Source organism: Ovis canadensis, chromosome 18, assembly GCF_042477335.2.
Source record: "Ovis canadensis isolate MfBH-ARS-UI-01 breed Bighorn chromosome 18, ARS-UI_OviCan_v2, whole genome shotgun sequence".
Taxonomy (NCBI): Eukaryota; Metazoa; Chordata; class Mammalia; order Artiodactyla; family Bovidae; genus Ovis; species Ovis canadensis.
In genome coordinates this window covers 81220013-81242488 of record NC_091262.1, presented here as the reverse complement: position 1 = coordinate 81242488, position 22476 = coordinate 81220013, and the positions used below count along the sequence as shown (strand labels likewise).

General features: G+C 61.8%; 1 protein-coding gene across 2 annotated transcripts; it reads right to left on the bottom strand.

Moving 5' to 3' along the window:
• Positions 1–303: 303 nt before the first annotated feature.
• On the bottom strand, positions 304–14235 carry LOC138423591 (tumor necrosis factor alpha-induced protein 2-like). Of its 2 annotated transcripts, none has more exons than XM_069559669.1 (12): positions 13889–14235; positions 10756–11116; positions 9825–10467; positions 7226–7340; positions 6993–7115; positions 6727–6827; positions 6042–6140; positions 5321–5444; positions 4265–4387; positions 3953–4108; positions 3646–3767; positions 304–2041 (listed from the first exon to the last, which is right to left on the bottom strand). In XM_069559669.1, the coding sequence occupies exons 2-12, from the start codon at positions 11099–11101 to the stop codon at positions 1900–1902; spliced, it is 2094 nt and encodes a 697-aa protein (XP_069415770.1). In that variant the 5' UTR covers positions 11102–11116; positions 13889–14235; the 3' UTR covers positions 304–1899. The 2 variants fall into 2 exon arrangements, with proteins under 2 accessions (XP_069415770.1, XP_069415771.1); XM_069559670.1 differs by having other exon boundaries at positions 13787–13906.
• Positions 14236–22476: the final 8241 nt, after the last annotated feature.

The window sequence follows — 22476 nt, the reverse complement described above, 5'->3', positions numbered from 1 at the left end:
CACAGCTGGGCCCTTCAAGGTCAGTTCCAGGAATACAAGAGCCAGTTCCCGCTGGGCCCGAAACACAGAGCTGAAATGTCGCTGTCCCCCTCTTCTGTAAAGGACTGTGGGGGAAGTCAGACAGGTTCGTGATCACCACCTCCAGGTGAGGAAACTGAAGGGTGGAGTGAGGGGCCTTGGCCCACAGCAGACCCTCCCAAAGGTCACGCTCACAGTGAGTGGTGGGCAGGAGGCGCTTGGGGACAGAGTCTGCCAGACCCCAAGAGGCTGAGAAAGCCTTTCCCAAGAGAAATCACTCCACAGTCACTTTTGAAATCAGCTTTATATTAAGCTATGAAAACCAAGAGTTTGTTCTTAAAAAAACATACAAAAGCATACTATCAAAAAATAATAATAACCTCAAACCTGCAAACTTCTACAAATGTACAAAGGCCTTCCTGAACCATTTACACGGGCCAATTTCTGGCCACAGTACCTGGAAAAAGGGGGACAAGTCCAGGAGAGCCGGCTACAAACCCAGTCACAGAGGGGCGTTCCCGCAGGCACAGGCGGGGTGGGTCACGCCTGCATCTCAACTGCCCCAGGCAGAGGAGGGTGAGTGAACCTTTGCTTTCCTGGGGAGGATAAGGCATTTCACAGGGTGAAGGCTGTGGTGGGCAAAATAATGTCCACCCCATAAAGATGCTCACATCCTAATCCCTGGGCCGCTGACTATGTTAGTTTCCACAGCAGAGGAATTGAGGCTGTCAGGTGGAATTAATAATCAGCTGATCTTAACATCAGAAGAGGATCCTGGAGTGCCTGGGTAGGTCAAAGGTCATTGTCTGGTGGGTTAAAGGTCACCACCAGGGGCGAGTAGGAGAGCAGTGCTGAGATGCAAAAGGGATTTGACAGGCCGTTGCTGGTTTTGGAAATGGAAGGGGCCCACAAACCAAGAAACTTGGGAGGCTGGCCTCTAAAAACGAAAAAGCAAGGAACTTCCTCGCCAGAGTTTCCAGAGGAACCGCCTGGCTCAGCCCACCAGACCCACGTCAGATTGCTGACCTTCACAACTGAAAACAAGTTCTTGTTTTAGGCTCCCAAGCTGTGGAAGTTTGTTAGATTGGCAACAGGGAACTGAACCAGAGGCCAAGGGGTCAGAGGTCAAGATGGTCCTGCCCTGACCTCAGCCTGACCTCCAGGGACGACCCACAGATGCATCCCTGGGTCGGCCCCTTGTCGGGGGAGGCAGAGCCCGAGAAAACCCAGCAGGTCCTGGCCATCCCAGGCCCATCCTCAGGGGACACCGAGGGGAATGAGAGGGGTCGGGGGCTTGGACACTGGCTTTGCCCCACTTGCCCTGTCATCCCACAGGCCCTTTTCCAGTCCCCCCCCACCTTCCCAGACAGGAGCTCATCTTCCCCTTTCTCCTCCAGCTCTTCCTTCTGCTGTACTCACAGGCTGAGGCCAGCTCGACGCAACCCTGGACCAGAGCAGGCAGGAGGGGTGAGGCTCGGGCCTGCTCAGGAGCTGGGGAGGCCGGAGACCCAGCCTGAGCAGGGCGGTCCTCAGGCAGGTGTGGCAGGACCTCGCGGACAGGCGGTGATCCCGGAGCTGGGTCCCCGAGCCACACACCCTCCTGACCCCTCCTTCAGGGCATGCAAGCTCCACTCTCATCCACAGAGGTTCCCCTCACGGCTCCTGCCCCACAGGAGGGGGGTCAACACATCATGGCTTGTCCAGTTCCAGCGGCCCAGGGGCCCACACCTCGGCCAGGCCTGGGCAGAAGCAGCAGCAGAACTCAGGACTCCCAGAGGGGCTGCCTGGGGCTGTGACGCTGGTGCTGGTCTGATGGCCCCCAAACGGAGTGGTATCCCATGCTCGCCAGGCGCTCCTAAGGAGGTCAGGCCGCAGAAAAAGCTAACCAACCTTTATAAGCGAAAATAGAGCCTTGGAGGGCTCGTGCGGCCCCGTGTTGATGTCTAGAATGCTCCGGATGCTCTTGGCGTCACTGCTGGACAGGTTCCCTTTGATGGCCAGGATGGCACTCAGGTGGCCCTTGCTGGTAAAGACAGGGTCCCGTCAGTCTGGCCCGCTCACCAACACCCCTGCTCATACCCCTTCCCAGCTCCCCAGACTCCTGGCTGGAGCCACAGGGCCCAGCAGCCAACCCCCTGCCCACGAGTGTGCCCTGCTCTGCTTAACCCACTGCGCTTGGGCGGCACGGGCCACAGTGCCTCCAACGGTGCCAAGCTCCTGCCCGGTCCAGCCTTTGCACTGGCTGTTCCTCCCAGAATGCTCGTCCCCAGGTCCTTCCTTCTCATCCCTTAGCACGTAGCTAACATGTTACCTCCCCGTCAAGAAGCCACCTGCCAGTGCAGGAGACACGGGTTCGACCCCGGATCTGGGAATATCCCAAATACCACCAAGCAGCTAAGCCCATGGACCAGAGCTATTGAGGCTGTGCTCATGAGCCCTCAAGCCCGCGCTCCGCAATGAGAGAAGTTACTACCATGAGAAGCCCGGGCACTGCAACTCGAGAGCAGTCCCCACTTGCTGCAACTAGAGAAAAGCTCACGCAGCAGCAAACACCCAGCACAGCCAAAAGTAAACAGTAAAACTTAGAACAAGCCACCTCCCCAGAGAGGATTTTCCAGCTCTAAAGTCAGCACCTCCCACCACTCACAACCTTGGTTAAACAATCTTTAAAACTTGCTAATAGTACTCCTTCGCCGGATGACCTCATCATTGCTAACCCTCATCTGACTGTCAGAAGGCCTGGTGTGCCTTGTACCTCCTTGCATCCTGGTGCCTAAACAGAGCCGGTAGCTAGTAGGAGACCACTTGATAACTGTTCATGGGCTGGGTGGATACAAGGATCCGTGAATGGATAGATGATAGGGGGGCAGGTGGATGACTAGATGGGTGGATGGATGGATAGATGGAAGGACGGACAGATGGGTAGATGAGTGCCTGACCAGATGGCTGGATAGCTAGATGGGCGTCCAGATGGGTAAGCAGGGGCCTGTATGATGGGTAGATGGACGGGTGAGTCTGTAACTGGATGGGTGGCTGAACAGGTGGACCAGATCAGCCAGCAGCTGGACCAGGCTATGCTGGGACAGGCCGACCACACCAGAGGCCTCAACCCACAGAGACCGCTGCCCTGGCTCACCAGATCCTCAGGCAGTCAGGGATTGAGCCTCCACTCTAGAACAGAGGCCCCAGGACACATCTCAAGCCTCGGAGGACCCCTAGGCTGACCGGCGGACCCCAGCTTCACTACGGACGTGCCACGGCCTCCAGCAGGTCCCTGGTCCCTCTGGTCTCGGATCCCTCTCTGAAGGAAAGGCTCATGCGGTATGGAGCCAGATGCCTGGCTTTGTTATCTCGGCTCTACGACTGACCAGCCACGTTACCCTGGACACATTCCTCACACCCCCCAGGTCCCATCTGGACGATGGAGGTGAAGAATGTCAGCTCTAGCAGGCGGCAGCGAGGACCGAGTGAACAGCCGCTGTAAAGATCTGGGCACAGTGGCCAGTATCTATCTGCGCTCTGTCCATCCTCAGGGAGTCACTCTGCACCCCCCTCAAGGCTCCAACTGCAGCGGGGAACCACGGGACCACGCTGCCTTCCCCGGGTCCTGGAGGCCCCAGCTCTCACCTGAAGTCAGGGTACAAGGCGGCGTACGTGGCCACCTCGATCTTGATGGCACTGGGGTCTTGCAGGCGAATGATCTCGGCAAGCGTGGGGAGGGCGTGGTGCAGCCAGGTAGCCCGGGAGCCCTGCGGGCACAGGCTTGTTGAGAGAGGCTGGCCCTGCCCGGAAGCGCGCCCGGGGGCCCAGAGAGGCTCAGGTCAGACCTCATCAGGTTTGGAGAGGCCCAGAGGGGCGGTCCTAACCCGTGAAGAGCTTGGAGCAGGAGGGCAGCCCACCGCCACGGGAGGGTGGGGGGTGGGCAGGGGCTTACGCTCTGGGTGCAGAACTGCTGGATGTGCTGGGCGTTGGCCTGGACGAGCCCCGCCAGCTGCTGCTGCTGCTCCGCTGTCTTGAGGACCAGGCGCCGCTTGCAGAGGCGGGTGACGTACTCCTTCACCAGGTGCAGGTGGACCGCCTCCAGCAGCTCCTGGGTGGGCGAGCGGGCAGGGCCATGGGAACCCACCACCTCCCTGAAGGCCAGGTCCAGGGAGGGGCGGACGCCAGAGCGAAAAAGCGCATCCGGGTGTGCCCACACACACGCCTGCCTGCGTGTCCCCCCACCAGCAGCCCAGCACCCCCTCACCTCTCGGAAGCAGTCCTGCAGCTCTGAGAACTCAGGCATCCTCTCGGCCACGGCAGAGATGATTTCCTCCAGGATCTGCTGGGGGGCAGCCCAGCGGGTCTGCGTGAACCTCTTGAACAGCGGCTGCAAGAGAGGGTCAGGCTGTGTGGCCACACCCGGCAGAGGAAGGGCCTGCCCAGTAGACACGCACGCACAGACACACACGGGGCCGGGACAGGGGTCAGGTTATATTAAAGACTCCTCGGGCACTCCAGCAGGAAGTGGAGGCCGGGTTTGCGTCCCCTTCTCCAAGGCTGACCAGCCAGGACTGCCATCTGCCTGCCCTGAGGCCTTCTCCACCATCTCCCTCCTTAAATAAATAAATTCCTGCATAAACACAGCCCTGTGCTTGGCTGGGCCTATGATGATGATGACCCTGCCAAGTCATCCAGGGTCACCGCCTGGCCACCCGCAGCCGCAGGGCACTGGGGTGAAGGGGGGCTCCCCTGGATGGCAGGCAGGAGTGCCCCCTCTCCCTCCCCTAGGACCCCCGCCTCCTCCTGGGGTACAGGCACTAAGGGTCTTTGGGGATGCCCTGGCCCCCGCAGATGTGGCGGGAGCCGCCAGAGGCTCTGAGTGTCCTGGCTGGGAGGCAGGGTCTGGCAGGAGGGTCTGGGGGCGTCAGGGGAAACTACAGGCAAGCTTGAGGACTAGGTGGAGTCCTCAAACAGGGAGGGGCTCTGAGGCTTCTTGTTCGCACCCCAGGGCAATCCCGAGGCTGAAGGAGGGGGTGACTTCAACATCACGGGGGCCACCAGCCTCCTTGTATCTGCCCAATGCTGACTTCCTCCAGCCAGGTCTTCATTTCTGCTGCCCAATGCCCCACCCCACCCTCCCAGGCCCTCCCTCAGCCCCCCATCACTAGACTCAGCATGTGCCACCGACCCCTCCTCCCCAGGCCCTCCCCAGCAACCCCACCACTAGACTCAGCACGTGCTGCTGACCACCCCCTAGGCCCTCTCCCAGTGAACCCAGCACTAGACTTAGCAAATGCCGCGGGGCAGGAGGCTGGACTACCTTCAGGTCCCCAAACAGGTTCTGGAGCAGAGTATCAAAGCCGTGGCTTTTTAGCTCATTCAGGGGCCTCAGCAGGGAGCTCCGGAGGTCTGGTGGTGTCTGCCACCTCTGCTCCACAGACGTTCTGGAAGCACAGGAGGCAGGGAGGTCATGCCAGCCCCGCCCAGCCTGCAGCCCTAAATCCAGACAGCCCGGGAGCCCCAGGCGAATCTCCCTAAACCATCGCTCTAGAACCCTCCCTGGCTCCTCTGTCCCAGCAGAAGCAAGACCAAGGCACTCCATCCAGGCTCCCTAGGCGGGACCCAGCCTTCCCACCTAACACCCGCCTAACACCACATCCTGTTCTAACTGAGGACAAGTGGCTCAGCCTCTCCATAGCTCAGGGTGCTCACGGTTCAATGGACACAGTCAGTGTATCTACTTAACAAGGTTGCTGACAGGATAAATGAAACCCTGTGTGAGAGCGCCTGACCCGCCAGCACTAGACAAATGCTTGCTGTTGCCCTGTAAGCCCGGGCATTTCCTCTCTACCTTGCTCATTTTAATTCAGCATCGCTGCTTAGGCTGCTCCTCCTCCCCCATCCCAGGAACCTGCCCCCAGTCCGCCCCTCTGCACCCCCACCCCCTCCCGCCCTCCCCACCACCCGCCGGCGTCCCCCCGCCCCCTCACCAACACAGGCAGGCAGCCACAGTGACTCCCCCCACTGCCCAGCGCACTTACCGGAAAGGGAGGCAGTTGTTGATGTTAGCTATGACATTGGCCCTGTAATTTCGCAGCTGTCTGCATCGCTCCAGAAACTCATCAAAGGCGCGCTGGTAGCTGGTGGAAGGGAAAGGGCACACGTAGGAGCAGCAGAAACACTGGGACAAGGGAAGCCTCGCCGCCGCCCGGCCAGCCTCCCGCTCCACACAAGGGCCCCCAGGACACAAGCATCCCGGAACTAGCTTCACAAGCTCAGCCCGGCGCGGCCAGGGCCCCTGCAGAGCTCCTGGAGAGGGCGCTACAGAGCCCCCAGGCCCCTCTAGAGCTGCAGGCAGAAGGGGGGAGGCGGTTACCCAAGAGAACTCGGGCGCGGACTGGGGGCATCACCTGAAGGGGGGCCAGGGCCTCAGTCCCTTGCAGGGCATCTTTGCAGTTGGAGGCTGCTCTTCCCAGGGCTTTGCTGAGCGGGGTCGGGGGCGGGTGGGGGTCAGATGACCCGAGGCTCTCAGCGCCCAGGTGGGTGGTACAAGGGGGACAAGGACTCCCGCTCATAATAACAGACACCCTAGTGGCCGGGAGGGGGCGCTGGTCTAGCTAACATCCCCACCTGGGGCCCAAGGGAGGGACTGGAACTCTGAGAAAGGGGGCGGCAGGGACCCCTCAGCCCCCAGCCCTGCTCTGGGCATGTATGCTCATCACCCACCTCCTGAGGAACCTGGCCAGCTCTTCCAACAGCAAGGGCTTTATCTGCGTGCCCAGGTCCAGAGTGATGCTCTCGGCCTTGTCCTGGCCCTGGGAAATGATCTGCAGGGGTGGGGGTGGGGGGTGAAACTGAGCAGAAGCCCACCTGCTCTAGGGCTGGGGCAGGGGTGGTCATGGGTAAGACATGGAGCAAGGGGGTGTGTGCTCAGTGGCAGGCGCGTCTGCCCACAGGGATGAGGCCAGTGCGGGCAGGGCAGTGGGCGCTACCTGGATGATGTCGATGGCCAGCTCACTGTGGCAGCGGTCGTCCAGCCTCTGTGGGGCCTCATCCTTGGTCCAGCGCTCCGACTCCAGCTCCAGAGCTCGGGCTGTCAGCTCCCTTATGCTGGCCTGGAGGGGAGGAAGGGCCCTCTCAGGGTAGGGCGAAATCCACGGGGGCGTCCTTGCCAGGCTCCCTGCTCGCCCCCCTCAGCCCCGCCCGGCACTGGCCCTGGACTCACCACCTCGTTGGAGAGGAACGTGGCCTCTAGCTGCCGGATCTGGGTCTGAGGCAGGAGGGTCCCCAGTCTGACTCCCTGCAGCTCGGGCGACAGCTTGGGGCTGTTGAGGATGTCGCTGTGGGCAGAGCGGCTGGCGTGAGGAAAACCAGAGCTGTCCCCCTGTCCTGGCCAGAGCCCTGCACAGCTCAGTTGCCTTCCCTCCAGTGCCTCCCACCCCTGCCTCTCCATCTCAGTTCGATCCAGGCCCCGAACCCCGGATCACCATGCCTCCGTTCACTCTCTCCTGCGTCCACTCTTACTCCAGGTTATGCTCCCGAAACCCATCAGCCTCGAGCCACCCGGCCAGAGGCACCCCACGGCCCAGCCCCCATCTCCTGCCTGGCACACCGAAGGACCCTCCTCCCGGGCTCCCTGCCTTGCCTCCAGCAGTCCCCCCTCCCCCTGCTGCAGCAGAACCACATTTCCAGTCTGCTGGCCCTGCTCCGAGGGCTCCCCCTCCCCTTCTCACCCTCTGTCTCCTTCCCACCATCCCCCACCGTGCTCCCACTGCATCCCACCAGCCCTGCCCTGCCTTCCCCTCAGACAGGCTCTGCTGCCCCCAGAGGAGGGCCAGTCCCAGCAGGAACGGCTGTCTGCCCTTCCCCGACCTCATCCTGGATGGAGGCATATCCACCCATCCTTGTGGCGCTTCCACTGGGTCCCAGAGCCCCCTGGGGACTGCCCAGCCCTGGCACTTCCTTAGGGCCTTTGTCTGCCCGGAGGCTCAAGAATAGCCCTTTCTGCCACCCGCATCCCTCGGCCCACCAGCCTGGATGCACTGTGTCCCTTTGCTCCCCAGACTTCTGGCCACACGGACCTCCACGGAGCCACCCTGGTCTCCTCCTCTCAGGGCTCAGCGTCAGGCTGCACTGACCCCACGGGGCCCCGGGTTAAAGCCCCAGAGGTCACCGGGACAGGAAGGTGGAGCGGCAGACGGGACAGGCCCGGCACTTCCTGGTGAGTCAGGACCAACAAGAAGGAACCCGCTCGGCTGGTGGGACTCTCTGGCATCCCCTGCCCCGGGCCAGCTTCCCTGCTCTCCTTGACTCCTTACTCATCACCCCCACCTGGTCCTCATCGGGCCCCTGCTGGAGGCTGACCCACCAGCACCAACCGAGACCACTAACGTCCCTGAGAGCCTCAGACATCGCTCACACGGTCTACACCTCCAGGCTTCCTGCAGGCTTTATGCTACAAGCGGGGCCAGCCCCGAGCCGATCCACATTGCAGGTTGTCTCTCCCCACCCAGGTTGATCAAATGAGGGACATGCTTGTTGCAGGAAAATAAGGGAAAAAACAGGTGTCATGCTGTTTTTTTCCTCCAGTTCTTTACCTGTTCCTGATCTGCCGTCTGTAACTAAGTTTCTTTATCAAAAGATTAAACCTCATTTGAGAATTACATGCTGCACCTATAGTCCCCTCAAAACATTCTATATCCAGGGCTCACCTTCACAGCACCCTCTCTGCAAACCACTTCTTCGAGTTTTTCTCTCCTCTGCATTATAGAAAGAAAGTCTCACTACAGTCCACAAAAGACAATGGACCCAACAGCTGGGCCAGCAGACTGCCAGACCCAAATTACTGGGCTACCCAACGCCAGCCTGCTGACTATTTTTGAAACAGCTGAGGAAAAGCACACAGGATCCTTACGCCTCTGTTCATCTCCAACCACACACTGCGAGCCCCCAGCTATAGGATCCCCTAGGTTCCTCATGGAGCCAAGGACACAGTTCTGGAGGCAGGAGCCTGCTGTGTTCTTGCCTATGTCTCCGGATTTTCTTATCCAGCTTCGGTGGGCAGAGAAAGCCAAGATACTGGCAGCAACATGCTCAGGGATGCATGGGGTCTGGGTGCATCAGGGGATGCCCGGATCTGAATCCAGTTGGTACTGGGGATTCTCCATGGCAGCACCAGGCGCCTCCCAAACTGAGAGCTCCAGGCCTCGGTGGCCAGAACTCAGCTCTGCCACTGGGGGACACCCTGCACAGTGGGGATTTCCCCAACAGGCCCAATGCTCCCCATCCTGCCTGGGAGTGCTCCCTCGGCCTGCTTTGAACCACACTGCTCCCAGAAGGCCTCCCAGCTCAGCCTTGGGCCATGCAGGGCTGCTCCCTTTACAGGGAACACCACCCCGCCTCTCCCTCTCCCGGCCTGTCCTCGCTCCCCTCTGCCTCACTCCCTTACTTCTGTTAGACTGTCAGTGGCCCCAGAGCAGAGCCCCTGCCTCCTGCGGCATGCAGGCCAGGTCAGGGCCCCTGCTCCTGGCCACAGCCCTTCCTGACTCTTGATCAGAGGCGGCTTCACCCCCTAACTCAGACTGGAAACTCAGGAATGAAAGATGAGGTCCTTGCCCCCATTCTCTGTGCCTCAGTTTCCCCAACTGTGGGATGCAGCTAAGGCCGGAGAGACTAAGGATTCCCGGGGCAAAGCCCCTGGAGGCCCTGCCCCTTTGATTCTAGACCCGCCTGGGCCGTTTTCCCAGCGGACTCCCTGCACTTGGTGACACCCAGGCCCTGCCCGCCTGGGGAACGCCTGCCTGGCACCCCGCGCCCGAGCTCACTTGGGGTAGAGGTTCTGCACCCAGAGCAGCAGCATGTAGGTGTCTCGCGGGCACAGCTCGAACTGCGTCAGGGCCGCCAGCTGGGCCGCGAATTCCGCGTGGTAGCTCTCGGCGTAGGCGGCCACCACGCGGAAGTCGGCGGGGGAGAGCGGCTTGAGGCGCTCCACCACGGCCTCCAGGTCCTCCTTCATGGTGCGGCCCATGTGCAGGAAGGCGCGCTCGGCCTCCGTGCGGCCCTCGGCGTCCGCGGCCGGCCGCCGGCTCAGGCGCTCCGCGGCCGCCTGCGCCACGCCGTCCCGCCACAGCTGCAGCCAGCCTCGGGGCCGCGTGGCCGCCAGCCCCGGGCTCCCCGGGGGCCCGGCCGCCGCCGCCGCCGCCGCGCGGTCCTGGCGCTCCTGCTCGGCCAGCACGGCCAGCGCCTGGCGCAGCCGCTCGGGCGCCGCTTCCAGCGGCCGGCGCAGCAGCCCTAGCACCTGGTCGCGCAGCAGCGCATACAGCGCCTCCACCTTGCTCTGGCGCCGCACCAGCTCCTCCTCGCTCGCGAGGCCCGCCGCCGCGGCCTCCTGCAGCTCCAGCTCCAGCGCCAGCAGCGGCCCCGCCGCCTCCAGCCGCCCGCGCTCCAGGTCGGCCTTGAGCTCCTCCACTGCGGCCAGAACACGGCGTTAGCGCGGCCTGGGGTTCTGAGACCCGCTCCCCGCCCCGGTCACCTCCCAGGGGCCGAGACCCCCAAAACATGCGGGGTGTCCCAGCCCGGGCAGGGGACACCAGGCTCAGATCCTGAGATCAGAGGGCAGCAGATGAAAGCAGGGACGGGAGGCCCTTCGACGCCCACGTGCCCTGCCCCCTCTGTCCCGGCTGAGCCGGGCCTCCACTCCAATGAGCCTCCATCCTGCCCAGACCCTGCCTGCCTGGGGAGGAGGCTCCCGCCTACCTGTGGGCAGCTGGGCAGGCGGCCGCGGACTGGACTCAGGCTCACCCTCAGTCTCTGCTAAGCTGGGCTGACCTTTCTTCTTCCTCCCTTTGGTGAAGACGCTGAACATGGTGGCCAGGCCTTTCGACTTCTTCTTCTTCTTGCCGGCCTCTTCTTCATCCCTGTCCGCGGCCATCTCAACCTCCAGGGATGGCACTAGGTCCTCGGAGGAGGCCTCCGACATGGAGGCCTCAGACTCTGCCTCTGAGGTAGAGGGCAACTTCTGGGCACTTCTGGGGAAGTCAGGGGCCCTGGACACAGGCTGCTGGCCTGGGAGTCCTTGGAATAAGGTCAGCATCTTCAGCATCACCCCGACTCAGGCCTGCAGGTTGACCAGCGGAGGGAATGAGAGGCTCAGTGGTTGCGGGGGACTGGCCCCTGGCGCCCCAGCCCAGGCGTGCGGCCAGGTTGATCTGTTTTCACCTGTATGACCGCCAGGGCTCTGGCTGTCTCCTGGCCCAGATGGGTACCAGCAACTCAACCTTCCCCCTGGACGCGACTTCCGCAGAACCCGCAGGCCCTCCCTGAAGCTCCAGACAGAAGGGGACTTCGTTTTGGCAAATCCTTCCTTGTCAGCCCATCCTCTGGGCAGGGAGGGGGACCACAGGCTCACTGGGACTCTGGGGGAGGGGGCAGAGCTCGGCTGCTGGCCCATTGCACAGAGCGAGAACCGAGGTCCAGAACAGTCACAGGGCGCTAGAGGCTGGGCAGAGGCAGGAATCCCACCCCAGCCCCATCCTCTGATCTGCTCAGTTCTCCTTTTGACTCGTGTGGCTTGGGGTCCCAGAGGAACGCGGTGAGCAGAAACAGGGCTGCTCCCGCTGGGATTACGAGGCAGGCAGGGCCAGACACCGATTATGACCCTGGGGCTCAGGTCTACAGAAACCACAGTGCCCCCTCAAGCCCTTTCCCAGGTCGGAGGGACAAGCGCAGGCCTGTCTGAGGTCACACAGCAGCTCAGACAGGAAACTCCAGCTTCCCAGCTCCACCGCACCCTGCCTGTTCCCCAACTTGGGTGACGACACCATCGCAGAAGCTTCCATTTCCTGGGCCCTTCCTGAGTGCCCATCCCATCACTTCCCCACTGCCTTCCAGGAGGGGTGCTATTTTCCTCATCTCAAGTAACTAGCTCAGAGAGGTTTAAAACGCCCCCATGGTCAACAGCCTGGAACTCAGCTCACCAGGCACTGGGCACCGCCACCATCCAGAGAGGCAGCACCCGCCCTGGTGCCTTGACCGTGGGGGAAGCCAGGCCCGGACGGGTGGAGGGGAACGCGGCTGACCCTAAGGAAGGGAACGGGGCAGGGCTGGGAAAGGGGAGCAGAGGGGAAGGGGCCTCCTTGGTACCTGGGGTGACCCATAACAGGGCCTGCCCCACCACCCAAGAGTAAATATACCAAGTTGTGACTCATACAGCACGGCTTCAACTCGCCCTGCAGCAGCCCTGCGAGGCACACAGGGTGATCCACCCCTGCAGAAAGGGAAACTGAGGTGGCAGGAGGTGGGGTAGGGGGTGGGATTAGGCCTGTCAGACTTTCCACATCCCCTGCTGCCTTCCCACCCGCCCAGCCACCTCCACCCATCCTCCCAGGAACGCTTCCCAAAGCCCCAAGCTTGACCAGAGCCACTCAGTGGCCAGGAAGCCGGGCTTTCTCTCCTCCCACAGCCTCACCAGATACTGGGGGCAGAGTCCTACACTGCTGGGTCTCAGCTGCCAGCCGGTGCCATTTGGACTGCGAGTTCCCCTCCAGAACCAAGCTGAGGGTCCTCCTGGGAGCCCCAAAGCCAGGGTCCCCAGGTGCAAGGCCACTAGGCACTTCTGCCCTGCCCATCCCTTCCCCCAGCATCCCTCCCAGTCCATGTCGCTTTCATGCCAGGCACCCACAGGAGCTGGTCCGGCTGGTTGGCAAGGGCCACTCAGCCTCACCCTGGGCCCAGGCCCCACCTCTCCCCGCACACACAGCCCCTCCCCCCGCTGCCAGGGGAGGAGCAGGGCCCTCCTGGGTGGCTGCGGACCCACCGGCCTCACTTCTGCCTCACTGCCCCGCCTCCTCCGTCCCTAGGCCAGCCAGGCTCCCGCCAGCCTCCAGACCTGGTTCCTGCAGGTCCCTGCAGGGCATCACCACCTCCTCCTCGCCTCTGGGGCACAAAATCTCCTCCCGCGCCAAGGTCCGCAGCAGCCCCTTTGGCCCCCGCCCAGGCCTTCACTCTGAGGCCGCTGGTGCAGCAGAGAGACCACTGTGGGCTTGGCTGTACCATCCACTAGGGTGTAGACCAGACACCACCCTGCCTTCACAGACCTCAGTCTTCCCATCTGTGCAATGGGGAGGAGAAGCTCTCCTCACAGTGCTGCTGAAAGGAGGCTGTGAGGGGAGCACACAGCCGCATATGCTGGCCCCTGGCCAGGCCTCAGTAAGGGTCTGAGTCTTGTGTCCCAGGGTCTGTCAGGCTAACCCTGGTGGCCGGACACAGCATAAGAGGGCAGGAGAGGCATTCCTTTCAGCCGAGGCCAGTGGCTGGGCACACTCAGACAGGAAGGGGTATGCTCCGAGTCACACCGTGTGGCCACAGCCTGGGGCACCTCCCTGGTCCGCCCAGCTCCCCCAGTTTCTATGCGGGCACACACTCTCACTCTCCTCCCCCGGGTCAGGGCTGAGGTCCAGGCCAGCCTCCCTGGTCCCTGCACGTGAGGACATTCAAGCTCGGCAGGTGAAGTGACTCGGCCTCTGTCATACAGCCAGGCGCCCCCACCCCGCCCTGGGCCACCCCCGCCCCTCCGACTGCAAAGGAAGGGACACTAGGGCCCCTTCCCACAGCCCCCTCCTCCCGGCTTTCCCAGGACAGAGCCCTCCACCGGGAGCATCTAACTCGACCCTCTGCACCCTGACGCAGCAGCTGAGCCCTAAGGCTTCAGTTTCCCTAGAAGGGCGGGCTGAGGAAGACCTGGGGTTCTCCGCGCGGGGTTCCCTCCATCGCGCCAGCCGCTCCCTACCGGGATTGGGCCGGAGACGCGAGTCGCGTCGGGGCGGGTGGGCAGCCGCGCGGAGAGTTTGGGGCGGACGCACCGGACGCACCGCGAGCGCAGGTCACTTACTGTGTCCGGGCCGAGCCTGTCGCCTCAGAGCCGGGCGCCGCCTGAAATAGACGCAGGCTCCACCCCCGTCGGGCCGGCCTGCCCCGCCCGCCGTCCCCGCGGAAAACCCCCGGGCGGAGGCCAAAGCCCAGAGAGTGTGATGGGGGGCTGCCCGGGTCCCCGCGCCCGGGGCCGCGCGTGCGCCCCCTGAGCGAGGCGAAGCCTGCCAAGCTGGGGTGTCCGGGAAGGGCTCACTCTCTCCCACCAGCCTGGGCGGGGTGTCGGGGCTGGCTGTCGCCAAGCCTGAGTGGGGCCCCAGACCCGCACCCCCCAGCGGACAGTATGGGTTCGGTGCTGACCCATTGTCCGACAACAGCTGCTGATTGGCTGACTGGAAGGGGCTCTGCACTCAGAACCACTTTCAAGCGTCACAGAGCCAGCACCTCGGGCAGCTCAGAGGACCTCCTAGCAACCCAGCTCACCCCCAGCTGTGGGGAGTCCGCTTCCTCCCGCGGGGTACTGGGGACTGTCCCACCTGACTCTGAGGCTGACCGCTCGGAGGGTCACCCCTTCCAGAAATAGTGTTCACACCCTGAGGGTCACTGTGGCCACACATATCCTTGGGGAGGGGGCTCCCTAAGGGACCGGGTGCTGGCCAGCCTTTGACAGAGCACCCGCGCTGGTGCCTGGCATACACTCTCATTGCCCAGGCTTCCTTAAAAAGGGGAAATGGCTCACAAAAGTGAGTGACTTGCCCGAGGTCACACAGGCAGTAAATGGGGGTCCGAACCCACACCCAGGCCTGCAGGACTCCCACTGAAGCGCTTTCCCTTTCTGGGACCCAAGCTGGGTCAGACCATGCTCCTAAAGGCACCAGCTGGGGGTCCCAACAGCTCAGGCTTGAGTCTCACTCAGCCTGGCTTCCTCCTCACTTGGTATGGCCTTCAGCAGGTCACATTGCTTTCTGGGCCTCAGTTTCCCATCTGAGGCCTGTTTCTCTGGGTCAGTCAAGGGGCCGGAGGGGAGCTGGGGAAGAGGACCTCTTCCTTGTTTCACATCCTAGAAATTCCTGCCCTCTGAAAACGACCTTGCAGCTCAGGAATTTCCCGTCTGGGCACTGACTTCCTTTTTGCTCCTTAACAGAGCTTCTGCTCCTCCCTCCCTTTTGTGTGCCCCCATCCCCCCTCCCCTCTGGTTCCCTGCTCCCCCTGGAAACTGGGCTCAAAGCTCTGCAGCCTGGGAGGCACGGCCAAGTGGGCAAGGCAGGGGGGAGATGGGAGTGCCCCTTGGAACTGAGAACTTCCTCTTCCTCCTTGGGAAAGGCGGCCGGGGGCCAGTTTGGGGCTTGGACATCGATCCTGTCCCTGGACAGTGTAGGAGGGGGTTGGGGGGGGTTGTTGTGGGAAGAGGGGGCTTCAGGAGGCTGGAGTAAGCCAGACTCTAGCCCCTTCTCGCCTGTGGCCTCAGGGGCGACATTTTTTAGATCTGAAACAACAGTCACAGGGGGTCATTCCAGCTGCTCCCAGTGCGTTGAGGGGAAGACTGAAGGACTGCCCGCAACCACAGCAAGTCCATCCAGCCAGAGAGGGTAATGAGGCCACGACCCAAGGGGTCCTGGCCCACTGCCTCCGTGGCTGTCTGCCGTGGCCTCATTGGGCAATCCCCAGTCCTCCCTGCCAGCCTCCTTTTCTAACCCCAGATTGGGAAATCGCTGGAGAATCCAAAGTGCTCTGGGTCACGGACGAGGGGACAGCGTCAGGCTCACAGACCCACCACCCCCTCAGAGCTCCAGACCCTGATGGGCAGGGGCAGGAAGAACACGCCCGGGCAGGCTAGGCACCCCCTTACCCAGCTGCCATGATGCCCTCACTCCCTCCCTGGGGCCTCACCCGAGCTCCAGGCTGCAACCAGGGCATGGGAGACACTGCCTCGCCCTCCTGTGGCAGTCACTTCCCCTTTCCCTGAGTTCTGGCATGAGGGTCAAGGGTCACGTCCTGTGAAGCCCCCAGCTCAAGGGCAACCCTCTAACAATAGGGCTGCGTGGAGAGCCAAGGGGTGTGACCGTCAGTGGGGCCCAGGGGGCAGGAGCTATTCTTACTCCCTCTTGACAGATGAGGAAACAGTCCTCAGGAGACCAGACACTTCCAGAAGGAGCCAAAGGCCAGCCAAGAATTCCACCCTCAGCAGGAAATGAGCATCAGATGGGAGTTGGGAGTGTCCCTGGTCAGCTGCTGTTCCATTACCCTCCTCCCCAGGGGGCTGGGGCTCAGGCTGCAGGCCGGTTCCACCTGGCAGGAGGCCAGCAGGCAGGGGTGGACTGGCAGCAGACCCCCCCAAGTCCAGCCCAGACGTCAAGTGCCCCTACACCTGGCCCAGAGCTATGGTCCGCTCTTTGCATGCAACCCAGGACTTGGGAGGCCCCGGACACCACATGCCTTCCGTCTGCTTGGAAATGACAGGTGACTTTTCTTACTGTTGTAGAATCCACGTTACCTAATGCCCCATTTGGACCATTGTAAGTTCACAGTGCAGTGGCAGTGAGTCACACGCTGTTAGGCAGCCGTCACCACCATCCAGCTCCAGGGCTCTTTTCACTTTGCAACACTGAAACGCCACACTCATTAAACACGACCTCCCCTTTCTCAGCCTCCCTCCAGCCTGGCATCCGTCAGTCTACTTCCCATCTCTCTAAACCTGACCACTCAAAGTAGCTCATACAAGTGGAATCCAACGGACAGCGTTTGTCCTTTCGTGGCCGGCTTACATAACTTCGCATAAGATCCTCAAGGGTCATCCGTGCTGCGGCATGTGTCAGAATGTCCTTCCTTTTAAAGCTTGAATAGCGTTTCACTGTTTATCTTTTCATCTGTCCCCAGACACCTGGGTTGCTGCCACCTCTTGGCTGTTGTGAATAATGCTGCTGTGAGCCTGGGAACTCAACCAGCCGTGCCAGACCCTGCTTGGGGTTCTTTTGATTAGACAGCTGACTTGTGTCCCCCTCCACAGGCATCAGGCTCTTTCCTAAGTGCTTTGTATGCGTTAACTGGTTGCATCAGACAATCTGATGAAATGGGTGCTCCTTAATTATCTCCTTTCCACAGACGAAGAAATCAAGGCACAGATAGGTCCAGTCACGTGACGTTCATTGGTGGAGCTGCGAGCCCGCACTAAACATATTGTTGTGATTCGGTCGTTCATGCGTCTTCCACGGTTTGCAACCCCACGGCAACCCTGCAGCACACCAGGCTTCCCTGTCCTTCACTATCCTGGAATTTGCTCCAACTCATGTCCATTGAGTCAATAAAGCCATCCAACCATCTCATCCTGTCACCCTTTTCTGCCCTCCATCTTTCTCAGCATCAGGGTCTTTTCCAATGAGTGTGCTGCTGCTTAGCCCCCTAATGTCGATCAGAGCTTCCCAGGTGGCTCAGGGGTAAAGAACCCACCTGCTAATGCAGGAGACTCAGGAGACATGGATTCGCTCCCTGAGTCAGGACAATCCTCTGGAGGAGGAAATGACAACCCACTCCAGGATTCTTGCCTGGAGAATCCCGTGGACAGAGAAGCCTGGCGGGCTCCAGTCCATTGGGTTACAAAGAGTCAGATAGGGCTGAGTACGCGCGCACACACAGATCAACTGAAATACAGCTTGATGCATTTAAGTCAGATGCAAGGAAGGACTGTCTGCCGGGCAAGGAAGCTCAGATGCAGAAATGGAAGGCTTTTTTTTTTTTTTTTCTGCCCTCTACTCCTTTTTCATCTTTGAAAAAAAGAAGTATTTCCCAATCTGTTTCATGACCTCGTGTGGTCGGTTAATTTGAGTCTCCGCCCTCAGCCTGCGCGGCAGCAGGAGGGGCTGACAGGGGCCAGAGAATATAACGCGGGTGGTGTGTGCTGATCGTCCTCCCTCGATTCCCCCTCCCGCAGCTCCCAGGGCGAGGGGGAGGGGAAGGCAGAAGGGCGCGCATCCTGCCACAGGGCTCGGCAGGTGCAAGAAAGCCCGGTGCGTGCGGGATGGGACTGGAACACACCGGGCCTGTGGGTCGCTGGGTCTGGCCGCCCCTGGACCACCGGGCGGGAGGGCAGGGCCGAGGGCGGGGCTCCTACACGGCCCCGCCCACTTCCCTTCCGGCGATGACTTTGCGCTTCCCAGGCCCCAGCTCCGCTGGCGCGCTGCTTCTCTCCTGGACCCTTGCTGGGGCCTCTAGTTTCTTGGGGCTGTCCCCGCTCGCTCCCGAAGTGCACTGGGCAGAGCCATGGGATCCTCTGTTGACAGGTGAGGAAACCGAGCCTTGGACGCAACAAGTGGACGCAAAAAGCGGAGGCCTTGAGGCTGGGATCTCTGCTGCCACCCAGCCTCCCCCAAAGGGGAAGTCACTTGCTCAGGGTCATTGGCAGCTGCACCTGACCTTGGCCCGAGTCTCCTGACCACCCGAGGACCACGGGATGGTCAGGTCAGCTGACCAGGAGCCACCCTCCCAGGACCGCCCCTCCCAGGAGAGCCCCCATCGGGGCAGGTGCATGCAGACAGGCAGTGTCCTCCCAGGTCCCCTCGAAGCTGTCTGCTTGTTAACAGCCCACCCTTCCTCCAGAGAGGAAGCCAGGCCCTGCACTCCTTTCTGTGTTTGCCTGATGGGGAAAATGAGGCCTGAGGAGAAAGAGCTGGAGGTGCTAGAGGTGGGTGGGGCCACATGGGACAAAGCAGGGCCCGCTGGGCATAAGGACCCCAATCCCAGTGGCCTGCTAAGGATGGCACCACCTCCAGGGCACCAGGGAATCTCCACACTGGCCCCAGTGGCCTGGGCTCTTTCCTAAAAGGCCCTGGCTTTCCACAGCAGTTTTTGGCGGTGATGCAAATTGACCTACTTCAGACCCGGGGCTGCCCGGGCTCTTCTCCTCCACGGCACAGTTTCCGGGAAAACAGCCTTGCTCCACAAACAGTCCCACCAGGGACAGAGCGGGTCATGTGGCAGGCGCTCTGGGAATCCCAGTGCTGCGCAGGGCGGCCAAGGCCGAGGGCGGAGGGAACCTGCCCCAAACCACCACCGGGCCTTCCCCTTCCTCCAGTCTGGGTGCTAGAACACCTCTCATCAGGGAGCTCTGCCCTTTCCTCTTTGGAGAGGGGGGCACGATGGTGGGGGCTCAGGCACGGAGACCATTTGGGCCCTGGGGCATCCCACCACCTCCATCTATGGTTCCTGATTTTGGCTGAACTGAGCAGTTTGTGGGGGCTCAGTTCCCCTGAGGAGGGATGGAACCCAAGCCCTTGGCAGTGAAAGTGCAGAGTCTTAACCACTGGACCGCCGGGAAGTCCCCCATCTGGGGCTTCAGACACATTGCTTCACCCCTTTGGCCTCAATCCTTTCTAGAAACAGAGCAGACACTCACTTAGGGGGCTGCCAGACAGGGCTTCAAGGAACGGGTGCATCTAAATAGCAATAACTGCCATCCTGAGGGAGTGCAGACAGGCAGGCTGGGCCTTGTCCCACACATTTGCACTTTCTCCCGTAATGCTCCCCACATTATACCAGGAGCTGGGGCCCAGAGAGGTGGAGTAAGCTGCCCAACGTCACACAGCTAGCAAGGTGCAGAGCTGGGCTCCCAGCCCAGAGGGGTCTGAATCCACAGCCTAATCCTTTTTTAAAAAAATTTAAATACAGTTGATTTACAATTGATCTGCAATCAACTAATCTATATTAATTTTGATCGCCCTGCCCAGTACAAGGGCACAGGCCAGCCACCCAGCGCTCCACACTGGGAGACGGCTGGGGAAGCACCATCTAGTTCAGGGCTGCCTAGTCCCAGCTCCTCCCCCCGGGCCAATGGATGGTGGGCAGACATTGACCTTGGTGGGAGGGGGACCCTCTGACCTGCTGGAGGTCCCTAAAGGACTCTGAGGTAGTAAAGGAGGAGGTGAGAGATGGGACAGCTGGCCCTGGGGACCCCCTCCCCCCCTGGGGCAGCTATGGGGGCTCTGTGAGGACTGCATCCTGGCCGCCGAGGGGGCCGCCCACGTGTCCAGGGGCCCCATGAAGTCCAGGAAGGAAGGGGCCAGGGTCAGCAGACCAGGGAGGAGGACAGAGAGGCTGCACAGGCACGGAGGTGGCAGGCCGACTGCCCCCCCTTGCGCCCCAGCTGCAGGGTCTCTGGCCGATCCCACCTACCCTTGACCTCCACTCCTGCTGGGCACAGCCTCCCAGCATCTCCTGTGTCACAGAGGAGGGGACCCAGCCTCAGAGAGGACTGGGCCGGCTCACCTGCTGCAGGAGACAGCAGCTGAGACCCGAACACCCTTGAGCAGGGCTGGCCCCAGGCTGGGCGGAGGGCCACAGAGGGAACACACCCAGGTGGAGTGAGGGGGACACCAGGTCCCTCCTGTCGCCCAGGCTGTCTTGGGTCAGCAGATTGGTTTCCTGTCCTTGAAGCTGAGCGTCCTGCCTTGGGCAGGCTGGCCCCCGCACCCTCTCACCCCCAGCCTCATCAAGGAGCCACAGGCTCAGGGCCAGAGACAACCCTCCACCCACAAAGGAGCCCCAGGAAATGTGGGCAATGGTGAAGCCAAGCTGAGCCCAAGGGGGAAGAGCAGGGGGCCGCGCAGGGGGAAGGTAGTGGCCAGGCTAGGTGGGGCCTGGGACCCACGCTCTGGGGGCACGCAGGATGTCCTGCTGCACAGAGGAACAGACACTGGGCAAGCCCCCCCCTCCCACCATCCCTGGGCACTGACAGGGGCTGGCACATTGCAGGAACACACACATCTGTGAACACACACACACATGCACACACGCTTCCTTATCACCCAGACAACCTGGTCCTCAAGTCCGGAAGCAGCTCGGAGAGCCAGCCCTCTCCCCCCAGTGCTTGGCCTGGACAATAGAATGGCCAGGGAAACACTCGGCTCTTCGTGAGGCCTCCTGGGACCTGGTGGTGGGCAGGGTCCTGAGCACAGCCTCCCAGCCCGGGACAGGATGGCCAATAGCCAGGGCCCTGCACCCGAGCCAGCCGGGGTGCCCTGGCCTCGGTCCTGCCTGCAGTCCCCGGCCTCCCTGGCTGCACCCCTCATAGGAGCTGCCGTCTAGCCTCCTATTCACCCCAACTCAGCCTTGGGAAGCGGACCCCAGCCCCTCACGCTCTGCTGGCCTCACAGGAACACAGCCGGGGCACACAGAGCCACCTCGGCATGGAGGGTCCTGCCAGGAAAACCCTGCCTTTCTGGCTCTGGGCCTGGGTCTCCGCCTACAGCCTTCCCGCTGCCACTCACAGGCTGCTTAGCCCCCGCTTCCCCCGCCTCCCCGGGGGTGTTCCCCACTCACGGGCCCCACCCACCTCAGGACTCACTGACAGAGCCCCCTAGCCCTGCACCCAGGGTCTTTTCTGCTTCTTCGTGCCAGGCCCATGGGAACATGGGCTCACGGGTCCCAGACCTGGCTTTATGGCAGGCCCTTGCTTCACTCCTCCTGGCCTGGGAGGCACAGGCAGCACCCCCATTTCGCAGCTGGAAAACACAGGTGCAGAGAGCTGACGAAACCTGCCTACAGCCTCTGACTGGAAAGCAAGTGGCAGAACAAGGACTACGCCTGGCTCAGAAACCAGCCCGGGACCCTCTGCCTGCAGCCCAGGGGCTCAGGCAGGGCCAGGCCCGTTGGTCAGGGCCGGGGCCGGGGCTGCAGGAGGGGTCTCCTTGAGGGGCCGGGAACGCAAAGCTGTCTGGGGTGGCAGGGGCTCCCCGTGGAGAAGCTGGCCAGGACCAGACCAGGGCAAGCCTTCCTGTAGCACGGCCCCTACGCGACCTCTGCTGGCCACCGGGCTGACTCGTGGGGTCAGGCTGGCCTGTCAGTCTCCTGCCGCTCCCGAGGGAAAGAGGTGCCCCTTGGATACCTGCCCGCCCCCCAGCGGCTATAGGACCTCAGGCCACCCGTGCTGGGGCCTGGGGTGAAGCAGCGCAGATCCCCATCCTGTGCTGGCCTCAGTTTCCCCAATGAGACTAGGGCTACCTGCCAGCGTCAGCACTCACACGCCCCGCCCCCACCCCACAACTGTTCCCAGGGCCTGGAACACCAACCTCTCCTCTTCCTCCTTCTGGCCCTGCCTCTGGCCAGGCTGTGCCTGGCACTTGCTCCTGATCCCCCAGGAAACCAGCAGGGGGTGCAGCTTCCATCAGCTCCTCCCTGTCAATCTCCCATCTCAGCACCCCGCTTTCTTGGAGAGCCCCAGGTTGCCAATGCAAACGGGGTTTCCTAGCAGCCTTGCTTGCAGGCTAGAGCCAAATTTCAGTGCCACGGGTTCGAGAGAGAAAGATGAAGAGGGAGGTTTGTAGGGGTCAGGCTTGAGTATGCTCCTTGCAGCCTCATGTCTAGAGCCAGGACTGGCAGGGTCCACCCCTCCACACACTCACTCCAGGCTGACACTTGCCCTGTGGTAGCACACAACTTTCGCTGCTGGGAAGTCCCTCGCACATCTAACCCAAACACCTCAAGCTGTAGAACAAGCTTTGGCCTTTCCTTATCTGCCAGGGTGCAGGCTGTGGGGCAATGCTCACTTGGCACGTGAGGCCAGGGGCCTCAGGGAAACCAGGGTCAAAGTTTGCTTTGCTCTGTAACCACGGCGGTGGG

Bases quoted from the DNA above. Each gene is read 5' to 3' on its own strand.
- LOC138423591 (XM_069559669.1), bottom strand. From the start codon at position 11,101: ATGCTGAAGATGCTGACCTTATTCCAAGGACTCCCAGGCCAGCAGCCT. The intron at 10,468-10,755 runs GTAGGCGGGAGC...TTCTGGCCGCAG, and splicing joins GCCTGCCCAGCTGCCCACAG to TGGAGGAGCTCAAGGCCGAC. The intron at 4,109-4,264 runs GTGAGGGGGTGC...TCGCCCACCCAG, and splicing joins TGCAGGACTGCTTCCGAGAG to GAGCTGCTGGAGGCGGTCCA.